At 36.3% G+C, this 16,179-nt stretch overlaps 1 protein-coding gene across 1 annotated transcript in view; it reads left to right on the forward strand.

Moving 5' to 3' along the window:
• Positions 1-13,632, forward strand: part of LOC107660002 (bromodomain adjacent to zinc finger domain protein 2B-like) — a 45,730-nt gene extending 32,098 nt beyond the window's left edge. Inside the window, exons 4-8 of the mRNA XM_016449133.1 lie at positions 9,868-10,068; positions 10,996-11,151; positions 11,491-11,696; positions 11,844-12,053; positions 13,000-13,632. Of these exons, the coding sequence (XP_016304619.1) occupies positions 9,868-10,068; positions 10,996-11,151; positions 11,491-11,696; positions 11,844-12,053; positions 13,000-13,632 (1,406 nt within the window). The remainder of the gene's footprint in view (positions 1-9,867; positions 10,069-10,995; positions 11,152-11,490; positions 11,697-11,843; positions 12,054-12,999) is intronic.
• The last annotated feature ends 2,547 nt before the right edge of the window (positions 13,633-16,179 follow it).

Below are 16,179 nucleotides of genomic sequence, written 5' to 3' on the forward strand. Positions count from 1 at the left end.
GACTGTTCTTTTTTTGGAATTAGGACTGGAGCTGTCAAGAGCCAAAAAAGACAAAAAAAAAAGCATCTTAGAGGTAGTACATATAACTCTTTGTTAAAGGGTTTGCTTGACACGTGAAAACAGACCTTGTTGGTTCTCGTGTGTCAAGCAAGTACAGTTGAGGTTCCATTTACCATATGTGATGTGCTCTATGCGTGTGTTCTATATTAATAAAACTAAATAAAACTAAATTAAATCATATGAAGTGACTGTCTCTTCTTAAGATTTGGATGGTAACACTTTAAAATTATTAATAGTTAGTAAGTTAGTTGTTAAGTTTAGTTACAGGGTGGATTAAGGGATCTAAAATACGGTCATGCAGAATAAGGCATTAATATGTGCTTTATAAGTACTAATAAACAGCCAATATGCTAGTAATATGCATGCTAATAAGCAACTAATTAATAGCGAGAATTGGTCCTTAAAATAAAGTGTTACACCATTTGGATTAGACCACTCCATTCATATAGATTACTTTTACGATGTCTTTATGAACTTTTTGATGAGTGAAATTTATGGTTATGTGAACTTGGACAAAATTATGAGAAAATATCAAAAATATAATCTGAAGATGAACTGAAGTCTTGTTGGTTTAGAATGACAAGAGGGTGATTAAAATTAGGGCTGGGCAAAAAAAAAATCGATTTTCCGATTAATCGTTTTTTAAAATGACGTCGATTCGATATCGATTCTCAAAAGCCGCGAATCGATCTTTTACAGTATTTATTTCAGCACACATTTAAAACAAGATCTGATTAATGTGAATCTTATCATTAGTCTTCTCCACTAGATGTCACCCTTATTTACCTTGCGCGGTTACAACAGAAAGCCTGTCATTCATTCAGCGCTTATCATGGCCATACGCACAATTTGCAATGCTTAGGTGAAATGCTATAGTAATACTATAAATCTGCGGAAGCATTTGATATCACGCATAAGGCGCCATGATTTCCGCAATGAATGAATGGCGGATGGTGCGGCGCACTTTTTTGTTTACTACACACATACTAAAGCGCGGATGACGCTCGCGGTGTTTTCAGCTTCTGCCGTCTCACTATATGATGATATGAACACGAATGTCATCTCCAGCTGCTCTGAGGTCACTTCATTAGCATTTACCGTTTCATTTGAAAAATCTACCGTCATATCACATACACAGCAGCTGCAAGTTCTTCACGGCAACCCGTCAAAATAAAAGTTTAGTTTAACGTTCTACTGTCAGAATATATTACTATTTAGCAGTCTTAAGACTCAATGCTACTACTGCTAATAAATATTAATAAATCTTTATTTTTAAAGGAATAATCACATCTGTTTTCTTTATAATTTTAACAGTAAACCTCTGTTGTGCAGCACTTTGTTTGCCAAAAAATAAAAGGGTTTAATTTTCATTTGATTAGGATAAATTAAATTAATGTTTTATGCCTTCACCTGATTACCAGAAAAATTAAGAACATTTTATAGGGCCCTATTATTGTTTAAAAAAGGACCCTATACAAAAAAAAAAAGAATAGGTTTAAAATACAGGCATGTGGTTCTTAATTTCTTTTTATTAATTCACCATTTGTAAACTGATGTTTACTGTTCATTTTTTAGAAATATCAATAGCATTTGTATTAAAACTATATTCACTGAATGTAATAAAAAAAATCGAGAATCGAATCGAGAGCTTGCGAATCGAAATCGAATCGGGACATCTTAATCGATACCCAGCCCTAATTAAAAGATGATAGAATTTAGATTTTTGAGTGAACTATCCCTTTATGTCATTTGAAGACAAACTACAGCTTTATGTGAGAAAAAGGCCGAAATTAAGTATTTTTAAGTTATTTTCTGAAAATATTCCCCACATAGGTTTGGAAATACATGAGTGTTAGTAAATTATGAACTATCCCTTGAAAGTTAGTGTAGTGCAGTTGCATGGCTGCCAATAGCAAAGCTATTTCTTAGTAACAAAGTGATAATGTTGATACTTTAAAAATAATTTTGCTTGGGACTAAAAAAAACTGTTTTAGCAGGCTAGCAACAGTACTGTGTTATTTTTTTTTTTTTCTGACAATATTTAATTAATTAAGTCATATATCTGGTGGCTTTTTAGAATCAGAACTAGCAATAGCTGATTTGTGATTGAATCAATCTTTTCAATGAATTGGCTGAACAGCTTAACAAAATCGATTCACAATTCAGTCTGCATTGTTCAGCTCACTCACCCACTGAACTGTGAAAGATTTCTAAATAAAACAGTAATAGGATACTTCAATACACAGAGAACAACAAGAGTGCTGATGCTGAATTAAATGTTTACCCAGAATCAGTTGAAACCTCTCTCTTTTTTTTTTTTTGGAGCTTGAAAACCCTTGTGTTTAAACACAGGTTTAAAATGATATTAGGGTGGGTAATTAAATGATAGAATTTAAATATTTGGGTGAACTTATATTAATCGCTTTTCCAACTGTCCATAGTCTTTCTATCTGATAAATCATCTCTTCGGCCTCTCTCTCGTGTTTTGTTCCTTATGTGGCACAGTCAGGGCTGAAGAAAGCCACCGACTTGCTCCTGTCGTAATTACCGACTTATTGTTCTGCATGTGAAAACACCGTCCAGGATTTAGCACTCACAGTTTTGGCTGCAAATTGAAAAGCTGCTGCATTAATGAATCTCAACCAATTAACTAGGCCTTTGTTAATACTGCTGTCATCTCACTCTCCACCCCCATTCACATAAACACATGCGCACACGTGAACGCACAGGCACAATAACACAGCTTTCCCTCCATCCTTCCTGACACTCTTAAATATCCTATTCTCCTCTATAAACTGTAAAGTTTGTTAGGCTCCACTGACTCTTTCCTGTTTGTAATTCGCTCTGTCTGCTCTGCTTTCGTTTTTGGCCCCGTGTCGTTTTCTGACAAGACTCTCATTAACAGTTGATATTCCACACGGCTTTCCACTACTCTACTTCCACACCAGCCCGAGAAGAGGAGTTACAGTGAAGGGAGACCTTTTGTTTTTGCCATTTTTCCCTTCAGAGTTTTCACAGAAATAAAATATAAAGCTCGAATTTTAGTGGGAGCTGTGGCTTAGTGGTTACTGCAGATACTCCTGACAAGTTGAGCCATGGTGCTCGTGTGGGTAATGCAGCTTCGATTCTGGCTTCTAACTTTTCCTGAATCCATTCAACTTTCCACTATTTCTCTCTATTATACAGTAGTTGGCTTCAGTCAACTAATATGATAAGGAAAATTGGCATTCCAAGTAGGGATGGGTCATGATGCAGAACTAGTTGAGTATTTGATTGGAGGTGTTGACTATATATATATATATATATATATATATATATATATATATATATACTAATAAATGCTTAAAATTAATTGTCATACAAATTAATTTTCACGTAAAGTCATTTTTCCACATTGAATTTGGAATCAGAGGTAGAATCACATGTAAAATTATTTTTTTTTGTTCTACTTTAGTTTAAAGACTTGGTTATAATAGTCTGTCTCCTCTTATCAGATTGGGATAGAATAAAGTTTTTGTTTATTGAAATAAAGCTGAAATAAAATATAAATAATGGATAAAAACTCAAATTAAAATTAGAAATGTTAAGTGAAATAAACATGTTTAAGTACTAAACCTAAACTACTAACTGAAATAAATATAAAAATAAGATATACAAACAAAATATTTTAAAAGTTACAAAAGCACGTTAAAAAACTACTAAAACTTAAACATTTTAAAATATGAAAATATAAAAATAAAAGCTAATTCATTTTCCCCCACATTGCATTTGGAATCAGAGGTAGAATTACATAAAATAATATTTATTTTGTATTCTGTTATAATTTTCTGACTGTCTTTTTTTGTTTTTGTGAAAAATAAATATTAGATGGAAAAATTTATATTTAAAAAACACAAAAATGAGAAATACTACTTTAGTAACTAACTGAAATAAAAAGAATAATTTGAAGTACTAAAATTACTAAAACTGAAAATAATATAAATTAAAGCTAAATGACTCAAATTAAAATGAAAACTAAAAATATAAAACTAAAAGCGTATTCATTTTATCACGCTGATTTTGGAATCTGAGGTAGATTGGCATGAAAAATATTATGTTTGTTCCACTTTAGTCTTAGTCCACTTTGCATTCACACTGTCAACAATACAAGATGTTAATATTGAATAACTTGAAATTCAGACTAATATTTTTTTTCTTAGCCATCAAAATATTTCAAGACGACAAAGCGTCATGTTTAGCTTTTGATTATGTAATAATCTTGACAGGCTTAGTCTTTCCTCAGTATGAATTGAGATAAAGTTTCCCCTATCATTAGCTATTTCTCTAAAATCATTGGGGTCAGTAGAATCAAAGCCTGCAGATTTGCATGGCTCGGTGACAAAGGCCAAAATTTTTCAGTTACCTCAATTACATAAAGCGTGACCTAGAAAGGAACCTCCTCATGCTGTTCTTCCCTGAAAAGGTTTTTAGAATGAAATGTTCCTGTAGACGTGCACAGGCAACGCTTGAATCCTGTTCATCCCGTAACTGTATTTTCAGTTCAACTAAGCTGTCTGCCTTCTGAGTTAAATACAACTTAAGCCTGGTTTATTCTCGACGCGTCTGCACAAGCGTGAGGATGAGTGTGAAAGTGACATCATTGTGCAGTCACCACTGCATGGGCGCGTCTGAGCCAAATTCTGTGCACCACAATCCCATCAGACCCTTAAATATCAAACACTTTCTGAGGCAGAAAAGGATGCTAGTAATGTAAAAAGCACAGTTTTTTTAAAGTGCCCCTATTATGGGTAATGAAAGGTTCATATTTTGGTTTTGGGAGTCCCCAACAACAGGTGGGCATGCATGCTAGGTCAAAAAACACCTTTAAATCATGCTATAAAACTCAATTCTCTGAGACGTTTAGTCTTTAAATTTAATACAGTCAAACATGGACATCAGATGTTTTTGTTGCTCTTTTTGATCATCTTGCATTATTCTCATTGCGTTGCGACAGTGAGTAAAGACAAAAATAATTCGACATATTCCTTTCTTTCTGCTTCACTAATGAACCTGAAACCAGCCTAATTATTCTAGGCATCCTGAAGACCAGTTAGCCAGCTAGTTTTTCAGTAACCCATTAAATAGTTCATTTGGGACAGTTTGCATCACTCCACTTGTCTGTGATTGCTACATAGAATTCCAGCACTTGATCCTGCTTTGTCCTCTCTTGGGACTATTTTTGTTGGCTGTGCGAAAATAAAATAACTGGCCATATTGTGTCTAGTACTTAATATTAACTTTTTATTTATAGAACAGTTTTATGTAAAACAATATTTTATAAGCAAGAGTGCTGTATTACTGAATATCACTATAGCTGTGATTGCCTGTAATATTCTGTACAGTAAGCATTCCTGCTCATGTGATTAAAAAATGGAAAGAAATCCAAAAACAGAATGATCCATTAAAAAAAAAAAGTGATTTACTTGGGTTAAACAGACAAGAGGACCTCGGTAATTCAGTCCTAGTTGAGCTGATTAACGTTCAGAATGAGACTATCCCTCGACAGGTTCTCACAGCGCTATCATTACCGCTTTAAACGCAATTAACACTTTGTCCCACTAAATCACCGGCCCACAAGCGTGCCAGAGCGATAGATGATGTTCAGGTTGAGAACGAGGTGCATCTGGGCTGAAACAGAGAATATTTTAACCTCTCGCAGAACAAACGGCGGCCACATGTTCGCACTTTTTCTCGCCGTCCCCCTCAGACACACAGACAATTAAGTCGGCTGTCAGATGTGTCTGTAGAAATGTGATTGATGCAAACGGAGGGCACATTAATCGGCTTCAGCCGCATCCCACATAAGAGAGCGAACGAGGACACAGGTGGGGGAGGACAGTGCCGCTTTTCAAGATGGCTCGGTTTGTCAGAAGATGGAGAACATGGGAAGGTGTGTTGGTGGGGGGGTGGGGGACAAGCGAAGAAAGAGAGAGACGGTGAGAGAGAACGAAGGAGAAAGATAAAATAAGAAGGATATCAGGTAATCCGGTAATTCTGCTCTGCTCCTCTCAGAGGCTGATTTAATTATTGCCGGCTGAAAGCGCATTAATATGAAACTGGCGTTTCTGCCACTCTGTGTGTTTGTGTGTGTGTGTGTGTGTGTGCCAGCAGGAGCGGATGATGGTCTTTGGGAGAATATTTCCTCTCATTTATCTTCACATCCGCCTCTCTCCTTCTCAAGCTCTTTCTTTTCATCCTTTTTTCCTTCTTTCGACGCCACTGTCTATATCAGAACAAACCCCCAAAACATACAGGCTGTACTGGATTTTTGTGTGTGAGAATTAAAAAGGACAGGCCTTAAAGGGTTAGTTCACCCAAAAATAAAAAATTAGCCCATAAATTACTCACCCTCAAGTAGGGGTGTGCGATATTGACAAAAAATTATATCTCGATATTTTATGGGATTTTATCGATAACGATAATTAGACAATATTTTGCTGAGTGTGTTATTGTGCTGGTACCTTAAGGACTGCTGAAGACAGCTGACTCCTAATGTTTTTAATATTCTTCATATTCTGTGTGGTGGTCAGTTCATACTGATAGAAATTAATCTTTTCCAATAAGTTTAAACTGATTTTTGCATTGTATGGGCATTTTTACCTTTATAAAGCCATTTTTTCTAAAAGTGTCCATTATCTTTTGAGTCAAATTCTTACATTTAATCAGGGAATTAGAATAATAAGACATTTGGGCTGTTACCAAGCAAATTAAATCAACACAGAAGCTGCATCTGAAGTGGCATTTAGATGTATTTACACACATGTATTTTGTTTAATGCAAGACATGAATGCAATAATGTATGTAATAATCACTTTAATGTAGCTTGCGCTCACTGTTGTACACTGGAAGCAGTTCTGGGGGAATGACGTATGAGGTCAGCTTTGCGCAGAAGCACAGGGGAGAGATCAAAACAAAACAATGGTCACTAATTAGAAGTAGTGGGTAAGTGAGATGTCTGGATGATTAAGATGGAATCACAAATTGAATTGAACATGTTCTATACGATTATTCACAAAACTAGCGCCACTAGTTCTGATTCTAAATGGCTGTCAGAAAATAGCTGACGTGATGTGCTTAAATACAGTCATGGAAATGTAACATGCTGTCTGTTAAAGTTTGTACCTCGTTTCAAAATAAATAAAATAACTTCACTACATTAATAATAAGCCTTAATGAAAGATAGTTCAGATGTCGGTCCCCAGGTATCGCTTTGAAGCCATCAGTATTGAATTACAGGGGCATAATTTCACAGGTAGGGGTGTGTGATATTGACAAAAAATTATATCTTGATATTTTATGGGATTTTATCGATAACGATAATTAGACGATATTTTGCTGAGTGTGTTATTGTGCTGGTACCTTAAGGACTGCCGAAGACAGCTGACTCCTAATGTTTTTAATATTCTTCATATTCTGTGTGGTGGTCAGTTCATACTGATAGAAATTAATCTTTTCCAATAAGTTTAAACTGATTTTTGCATTGTATGGGCATTTTTACCTTTATAAAGCCATTTTTTCTAAAAGTGTCCATTATCTTTTGAGTCAAATTCTTACATTTAATCAGGGAATTAGAATAATAAGACATTTGGGCTGTTACCAAGCAAATTAAATCAACACAGAAGCTGCATCTGAAGTGGCATTTAGATGTATTTACACACATGTATTTTGTTTAATGCAAGACATGAATGCAATAATGTATGTAATAATCACTTTAATGTAGCTTGCGCTCACTGTTGTACACTGGAAGCAGTTCTGGGGGAATGACGTATGAGGTCAGCTTTGCGCAGAAGCACAGGGGAGAGATCAAAACAAAACAATGGTCACTAATTAGAAGTAGTGGGTAAGTGAGATGTCTGGATGATTAAGATGGAATCACAAATTGAATTGAACATGTTCTATACGATTATTCACAAAACTAGCGCCACTAGTTCTGATTCTAAATGGCTGTCAGAAAATAGCTGACGTGATGTGCTTAAATACAGTCATGGAAATGTAACATGCTGTCTGTTAAAGTTTGTACCTCGTTTCAAAATAAATAAAATAACTTCACTACATTTTTCACTACAACACTACAGTACAACTCTGGCTTTACAAGGAATAGTAACCCATACTGTCATCATTTACTCAACCCTTGTGTCTTTTTTTCTTCTGTGGATAATAAATGGAAAATGTAAAAAAAATGCTTAGACTGGCGAGCAGCATTGTGTCAAGATGAAATGACATCAAAGAATCGTAAATGCAGTCAATATGACTCAGGGTGCACTTTATTCAATGTCTTAGGGTGTCGTCACATAAGCAAAATTTTGCTGGTAAAATAGGTCCATTTGTCTGTTGTCAGTAGTGAAGTGATGTATGAAGCTTTCACTTTCAAACCAAACAGCTTTCTGTTGACCGCACGAAATTCACAGAACAACATGAGCGCACCTTTATTAAGACATTTAGTGTGAGGAACAGACTGACATTTATATCATATAGGCAATATGGGTTTTGACAGACAAGAAAGGAAGTAAATAATGACAAAATTTTCATTTTTTGGGTCAATTATTATTATTATTTTTTAAAGGTATTGTAAGAAAAACAGCTTGTTTTTAAGGGTCAGAGAGAGAGAGAGTGGAAAATGGTCATGTAAAACTAAATTATGACTGTTTTCTTGGACTTTTCAAGTGGACAAACATTTAAAGTGGACTCCAAGGAAAAATCCTGCAAAAAAAATCAGCATGCAGCAAACAGTTCCTACAGTCTTCAAACATAAACAACAGCAAAGGGAAGTCAAGGCCCTCTCCTCCTCTCCGTCCCTCCTGGAGTTATAGCTATCTGCAAAAATCCTGCATTTCCCATCATCGCTTTTCTCTGTGTGTGTGCGCGCAAGAGAGAGAGCGCTGGTGCGGTGCTGCGCTGGCGGAACGGTGCGCTCAAGCCTTTCTTCTCTGTGCTCCCTAATGGAAATTGAATTTGCATGAAATATGCGGCTTAGAAATTACATGTGACTCCTGAAGGAGACAATGGGCAGCATCAGCGCTGCCAGAGGAGATCGATCCCAGAAAGGATGCAATCTGGATGATGATTGACGATGATTAATACGAAGAGCTCTGTGTTTACATGTATACCGAGAGCCTATACAATGTCAAACAAGAGATTGAAGTGATTTATCGAACTCAGAGAGGGTGCTGTGATATCTTATAGAATATCGTGGAGATGCCAGAGCACTTTGGGCGTCTTCTCTCCCACTTCTTCCTTGTTCTATCACGCGGAGACTTTCATTTGGTCATAGTTATTAATCAAATGCTGTCGGAAAGCCTGTGATTACATTAACATTAACAGCCATCGAACTGTCTCTCATAGAGTCTCACACACACGTTTACTAAGAGGCCTAAATGAAGGCATAACATAGACTGTTTTTTTTTATTATAAATAATTATATAATTTGAATTTATTATTTAATTATCAATACAATAGACTGTCCCTACTCCTAATAGAAAACTTTCAGCATTTTGAAAGTCGTCCCCAAATGAACTCATCATATTTAGCTAACTTCTGGTGACATGCGGGGAAACCCCTCCACGTCTGCTCGCATGTGTACATCTAAACACACATTACTGACAAACAGTGCAAAAGACAAATTGCTCATGCTGTCTCCTTTTTTGGACTTTGGCCTTTGTGGCTGAAAATGCAGCTTCATGAGCATTGCTCATAGTCATTTCCAGATATGTGGCTTCAGAGGCTGAACATGTCATGGTGTTTTGTTTGTGTGTGTGTTTGATGGGGCAGGTCCAATGTTTGGGTTGACTGGCGGAGACCAGCCCTTCAGCGTCAGCTCAGTGACCTCTCTGCCCAGTGCGTACCCGCTCATGGCCCACCCAGCCTTTGGTCTGCTATCACCGGTGACAGCCCGCCCAGAGTTTGGGGGTCTAGGAGGACTGGGGGTCTCTGCTGCCCTCGCAGCTCATCCACAACTAGGGGCCTTCACAGGTATGTGTGTGACCGAAAGCCTGATGACACAAAATCCTATGTAACCAAATGACACAAAAATATAATATTCATAAACCAATATTAAGTAATAATGTTATATTATAATAGTTTTTTACAGTATAACCATAGCTATAATACTACTACTACTACTAATAATTATTATTATTATTAATGATAACAACAGTTTATGGCTGTTTATTCATGACAGAAGCCCTGATGACACCAATGTACCTAAATGAATAAATATTCATAAACAAATATTAAGTAAAAATGTTATATTTTGATGGCGTATATAACAGTATAACAATAATAACAATATAATATTACAGTATAACCATAGCTATAATACTACTACTACTAATAATAATTATTATTATTATTAATGATAACAACAGTGTTTATGGCTGTTTATTCATGACAGAAGCCCTGATGACACCAATGTACCTAAATGAATAAATATTCATAAACAAATATTAAGTAAAAATGTTATATTTTGATGGCGTATATAACAGTATAACAATAATAACAATATAATAACAATGACAACAATAATAGTGATAAAAACAGTAATAACAATAATTACAATAATAATAATAACAATAAAAATGCTTACGTTTGTGGCCGTTTATTCATGACCGCAGTCCTGATAACAATAAAAGTCCTGATAAGTCCTATGAAACTAAATAAAGCAAAAATATAATTTTCATAAATCAATATTAAGTAACAGTATTTTATTGTATTAGTATATACCAGTATAACAATAATGATAATAATAATAAGATTATTTTGATTATTAAGAAAATTACTGTTGTTATTATTATTAAGCATTTATAATAATAATAATATAATCAAATATTTATATTTGAGTTGTCTCATTTAGATTGTCTACCCTAAAGTTAAGAGGTAATTTACTCTTTCTTTTCTCAGAATGGTGGAGAGCAGCAGAAGCACATGGACGGAGTTCTCCAGCCTTCTTCCCACCTTTTCTGGGTCTGCCGCCTATGTTTGCCCCGCCGCTTCACAACCATGAGGCCAATCCTTACACATCCAAAACACCCAACAAGAGCAGTCAGGCCTCCAAAGGTAATCATCTGTAAAGCCCTAGTCTATATCTGCCTCCTGGAAAATGTATGCCATCCCTTGGAGGCAGACTTCAAGTTAAACAAAAGTAATGCAGCAGTAATGTAGCCTTCAGGCTGGTGTACTCACAGTAATCATCGCCTTGAGCAGTCGCCTCCAGTGATGAATTCATAAGGTGGCTTATAAGGAGATCTTTTGTAGTTTTAACTCCACAAATCCCCGATAAAGGCTATTTGACATAGTATACATGTTGATGTAAATCTTTATTTATTTTCTTTTGTAGCAAGAATTTGCATAGTTTAAAAGCATCTGATTGCTTTATGTAAACTCTTTTGTGCGCAGGTGTGAATGGAGCTGTGAATGGTCGTTCACTGTCTCCATCTGCGGCTAAAGGAGCGGTTTCGGCTTCTGCCTCCCCCTCCCCCGCGCTCCGGCCCCCTGAACACAGCCGGACACTCAACACCAAAGCCCGCGACCGCAAGGCCAGTCACCATAGCAACAGCACAGGGGAGCTTCAGGAGAAACCCTCACAGAAACCTAAAGAGAAGGTACAACATCATGACATACATATGAGGGACGATCATGCAGTGTGCAGTCTAAACACAAAAAAACTTCTCATATATGACCAACTCTTTAATTATTTGTTGAAAATATTAAAATTGAGTCATGATTGACGTCTGTGTCAACCCATGCAGAAAGCCCGTAAGAAGCAGGTAGAGGGGTCTGGCGTAAGCAAGAGTGAATCTGGATCATCGCTGGATACTGACAGCGACGGAGTGAGCAGCAGTGATATTGATGATCTTGGAGAGGAAGAAGATGATGATGATGACGAGGAAGATGAGCAGAGTAATGACAGTGAGGAGTCAGACTCAGAAAAGGAACGGCAGAAAAAAAAGAAAATGAAAGTAAGATGCTGCTCAGATTAGCTGCACATATTACTGTTTTTGGGCAGGAAACCAAAAGGTTGCAGGTTTGAACCCTACCTTTGTGTACCACTTAATCCCAGATTGCTCCAATGCATTGGAAGTCACTTTGGATAAAAATATCTGCTTAATTGCAGATAATTTACATATGCACTCAAAAAATATTTATACCTTAATTTAAGAATTATATATTTGAATTGCATATAAAATTCCATCCATTTGGATTATACAGTTTTAACAAAGTAATAAACTTAATTTAATGCATAATATTTGTCAGTCATACATAAATGAAACAGAAAAAAAAACAGATAAGATTTATGTAATGGTTCTAATAAACTGACTGTGTTTTAAATACACAATAACCAGATTTATACATTTATCGAAAATTTATTAAATTTGTTTGAATCTCAAATATTTTATCTAAGTGAATAATGCTTATTTCACAGCTATCCATATTTTAACCATAATTTTAACTCAACATATTTAATTGTTTCCACAATGGACAGATTTATGCTAATTCTAAGCAATTTGAATAAATCCATTTTTGAAAATATGATTATTTAAATAAAATCAAATACATGAAAATAATGACAAACAGTGGCATTATTTTTTTGTGTACAGAAATCTTACCTGTTTGTTATCTATTTCATTTAGGTATGACTGACAAATATGCATCACATTAAGTTTATTAGTTTTTTAAAACTGTATAAAGCAAATGACAATTTTTATATGTAATTCAAATACAAAAATCTTAAAAGAAGACCTAACTATTTTTTAAAGTGTGGATGTCTTAAAGGCAGAGTAACAAAAACAACCTATTTAATGCTGAGGGTCGGTGAGAGTTTAAAAACACAATATGACTGTTGTTAGTGTTAACTAAACCTTAACCAACAAGTGGACTTCTCTCTCTTCTCTCTTGTTTCCGCAGATTGTGACGCCAAACTCTGGGCTCAGTAAGAAGGAAAAGACCAGGCTGTTGGAGGCCAAAGACTTCCATGGAGGCCTGCTGGGCAGTGCACCTTTAGAGCCCTCTCCTCCAGTGCACCTGCATCGCTCTCCACCTCCTCCAGGCCTGTCTCAACCCCCTCTGCTATCTCTATCGGGCAGCAGAGCCAGGGAAAGACCCCTCCACACCAGTGTCATCCAGTCCACTGGCCTGGCTGCAGGCGCTAAACCGTTAGCGCTAATCGCACAGTCACGTAGAGACATTTCTCCTAAACATTCTCCACAGCATCGCACCTCCTCTCCAAAAACCGCATCAGCCACTACCAAGCCCCTCACTTCCTCACCTCAGCCCCTCCCCCCCAAACCGCCCCCTCTCACCCCTTCCCTCAAAGCGCAGTCTCGAGCTTCCTCCCGCAAGTCCCAATCTCCAGCGCTGGACGCTCTGACCAGCAGGAAGATTCTGGAAAGTTCTCTGGCACAAGTCACTGCTGACTACAGGCTGAAACAGGTGAGTAGACAGTCTGCCACGGTCTGGCAGGAGAAATGTGAGACTGTTCATCCTTCAAGTCCATACATTAATCTCGCTTTTCCCTCAAGGCCGGTGTCCACATTTTAATTTTCCAGAAAAGCAAACCAGCTAAAGCAAATTATCCACAGTTTGTGTCCGTATCTTTTAAGCCAATTTAGGATTATCGCTTTTAGGGTGCTGTTGGTATTCAGGACGTGTCTCTCCTTATTGACCACCCTATTTGAAAAGGTCAGAGTAACGGAGAGGGAGAATGTGAGGGGGAGAGAGAATTATTTGTGTGTGTGTGTGTGTGTGTGTGTGTTTGTGAATGTGTTGAAGACAGAAATGCAGAGAGAAGGACAGAAAGGACAGCTACATTCTCTTATCAGTAGGACTGGCTTCCCTACTGTGTGGCTTTAGTTGGTAAATGAAAGTGACAATGTGCGTCGCTTTATTAGAATTACTGAAGCAAAACCAACAGGCAATTAACTCCATGACTTCTTAAGGGTCCAGATTTCAGCAAACGAGTGCCTTTTCCTCACCTCTTCTTTTGTTGCCTTGAAATTATTGTTGAAGAGGTTAATATAATTTTTTTCTTCTACTTGTAATTAACCAGAGTGGTTTTATTATTATGTTACGGTGAGGAACAGTTTCATAATATTTAGATTTTATTAGTGGTGCTTACTAAGGCAACTAACAGTGTTACTCTTGCTCATACATGAGGATCTGGTGTTTGTGCTGTCTGAATGCTTCCTAAAAACAAGAGTTTCATCTAGCGGACTATAAAATGAACAAAGCCAGCATGAAATGAAAGTTCACCAAATCTATTTTCTAAATACATGTTTTTGATAATTGATCTTACTATGAACGATTCATCCATGTATACGTTATTTTTTATTTTTTTTTACCTTTTGCTCTAGTTATTTTGTCTGCATAAACCCTGCCTCTTTCTTATTATTGACTACAAGCTTTTATTCAGATCTTCCTCCATCCAATCAACAACCGATGGATAGAACCAAATCCCCGCCCCACTTTTTTTTTTTTTTTTGAAAATTTGTTCCACTCGGATGTCACAATATTGAAAAAAACCCATCTTTTTTTTACTTCTGTTACATATTTCAGGGGCTTATTACAATGCTCCAGAACATCATAAGTTCAGTTCACACTGCACCGACAGACGCAGACAAACTGTAACATGTTTGTCGAATCAGTGTGCGACCCTGTCTGTGTTATTGGCATTGGTGGGCACTTGTTTTTGCCAATTGAACATGTTGAATTGGCGTTTGTAAGGTCTTGAAATGTCTGAGAAGTGACGTACTGTACTCTGTCAGCTGTCAGCATTGGTATGCGTCTGTTGATGCTGTGTGAATTGGCCTATAGACACTTGGACTTGGGCTTTTTGGCAACACCATATCAAACAGCTAAAATGTTCTAGCAACCTCATAGCAATGGTTTCACAAACAGCAGTTTTCTGAAGAAAATGTAAACCTGTATTTTCAGTTTATTATTCTAATATATACATGTTCATGAGTTTGGGAACTATAATGGTGCTATGAAGATTTCAAGTGGTTGAGCAGAGTGGTTGAAGGCAGGCAGAGTTTGAGCATTCCTTCTTTCTTAATGAATGTTGTGTAGCTGATAGAGTCATGGCCGCGCTGTTGTTCTCCGTTTCAGTGAGTCAGAGCAGCATTATGCTCACTCACTCTCTTCCTCCGCCAGCACTTAAGCCACATGACAACCAGTGCAATTACCACATCTCCACTTCTCCCTCTCTGCTGTTTTTCCCCTCTCTTTGTTTATCAGTCAATTTGTTATTTCTTACTCCTCTCATCTTTGCTCTCGGTATACATATCTCACTTTCTCTGAAGATGTGCTTTGTTCATGGAAATCCACTCCTGTTTCACTTTGTTTCAAAAACAGTATTGTCCCACAGCAGTACTTGCTGTAATAAGTATTTAAGTAATAAGAGTTTTATTCACTATACCAGAACTATACCAGCAGACATATTAAAAAATCACATATTCCCATGTGGAATGTTCATTTTAATATATATTTATAAGTATGTGTTATTTATATTATTATATATGTTATTTATATATATGGGCTCATTCTCAATGATAACTATAAAGATAGCTAAAATGACGATGCCAATGAACAATAATGTTCTGTTTTTATAAGCATTTATAATAAGAGTTATGTTGTCTGCTTTATTAGCTGAAAAAAAAATTGTTCTGAAAGTGATTCTAACAAAATCGTTCCTCTGTGTTGTAATCATTATAGCTGTGGTGTGGAGTTCAGTATTTTCAGAGAATTATGTGTGCTAAAACTTAATAGTTAATTGTTAAAAGTTATCATCAATGGTGTAAACAGCCCTTTATATTAAAAAAAAAGAGCCATTTCAGCAGCCATTACTCCAGTCTCCATTATCACATGAACCTTCAGAAATCATTTTAATATGCTGATTTGGTGCCCAAGAAACATTTCTTATTATTATCAAGTTGAAAAAAATTGTGCTGCCTAATATTTTTGTGGAAACTGTGATGCACTACCATTCAAAAGTCTGAGGTAATTAAGGAAATTAATACTTTTATTTAGCAAGAATGCATTAAATTGACCAAAAGTCACTATAATGACATTTGTAATACCAAAGATTGC

Source organism: Sinocyclocheilus anshuiensis, unplaced genomic scaffold, assembly GCF_001515605.1.
Source record: "Sinocyclocheilus anshuiensis isolate Anshui unplaced genomic scaffold, SAMN03320099.WGS_v1.1 scaffold55, whole genome shotgun sequence".
Lineage (NCBI taxonomy): Eukaryota > Metazoa > Chordata > Actinopteri > Cypriniformes > Cyprinidae > Sinocyclocheilus > Sinocyclocheilus anshuiensis.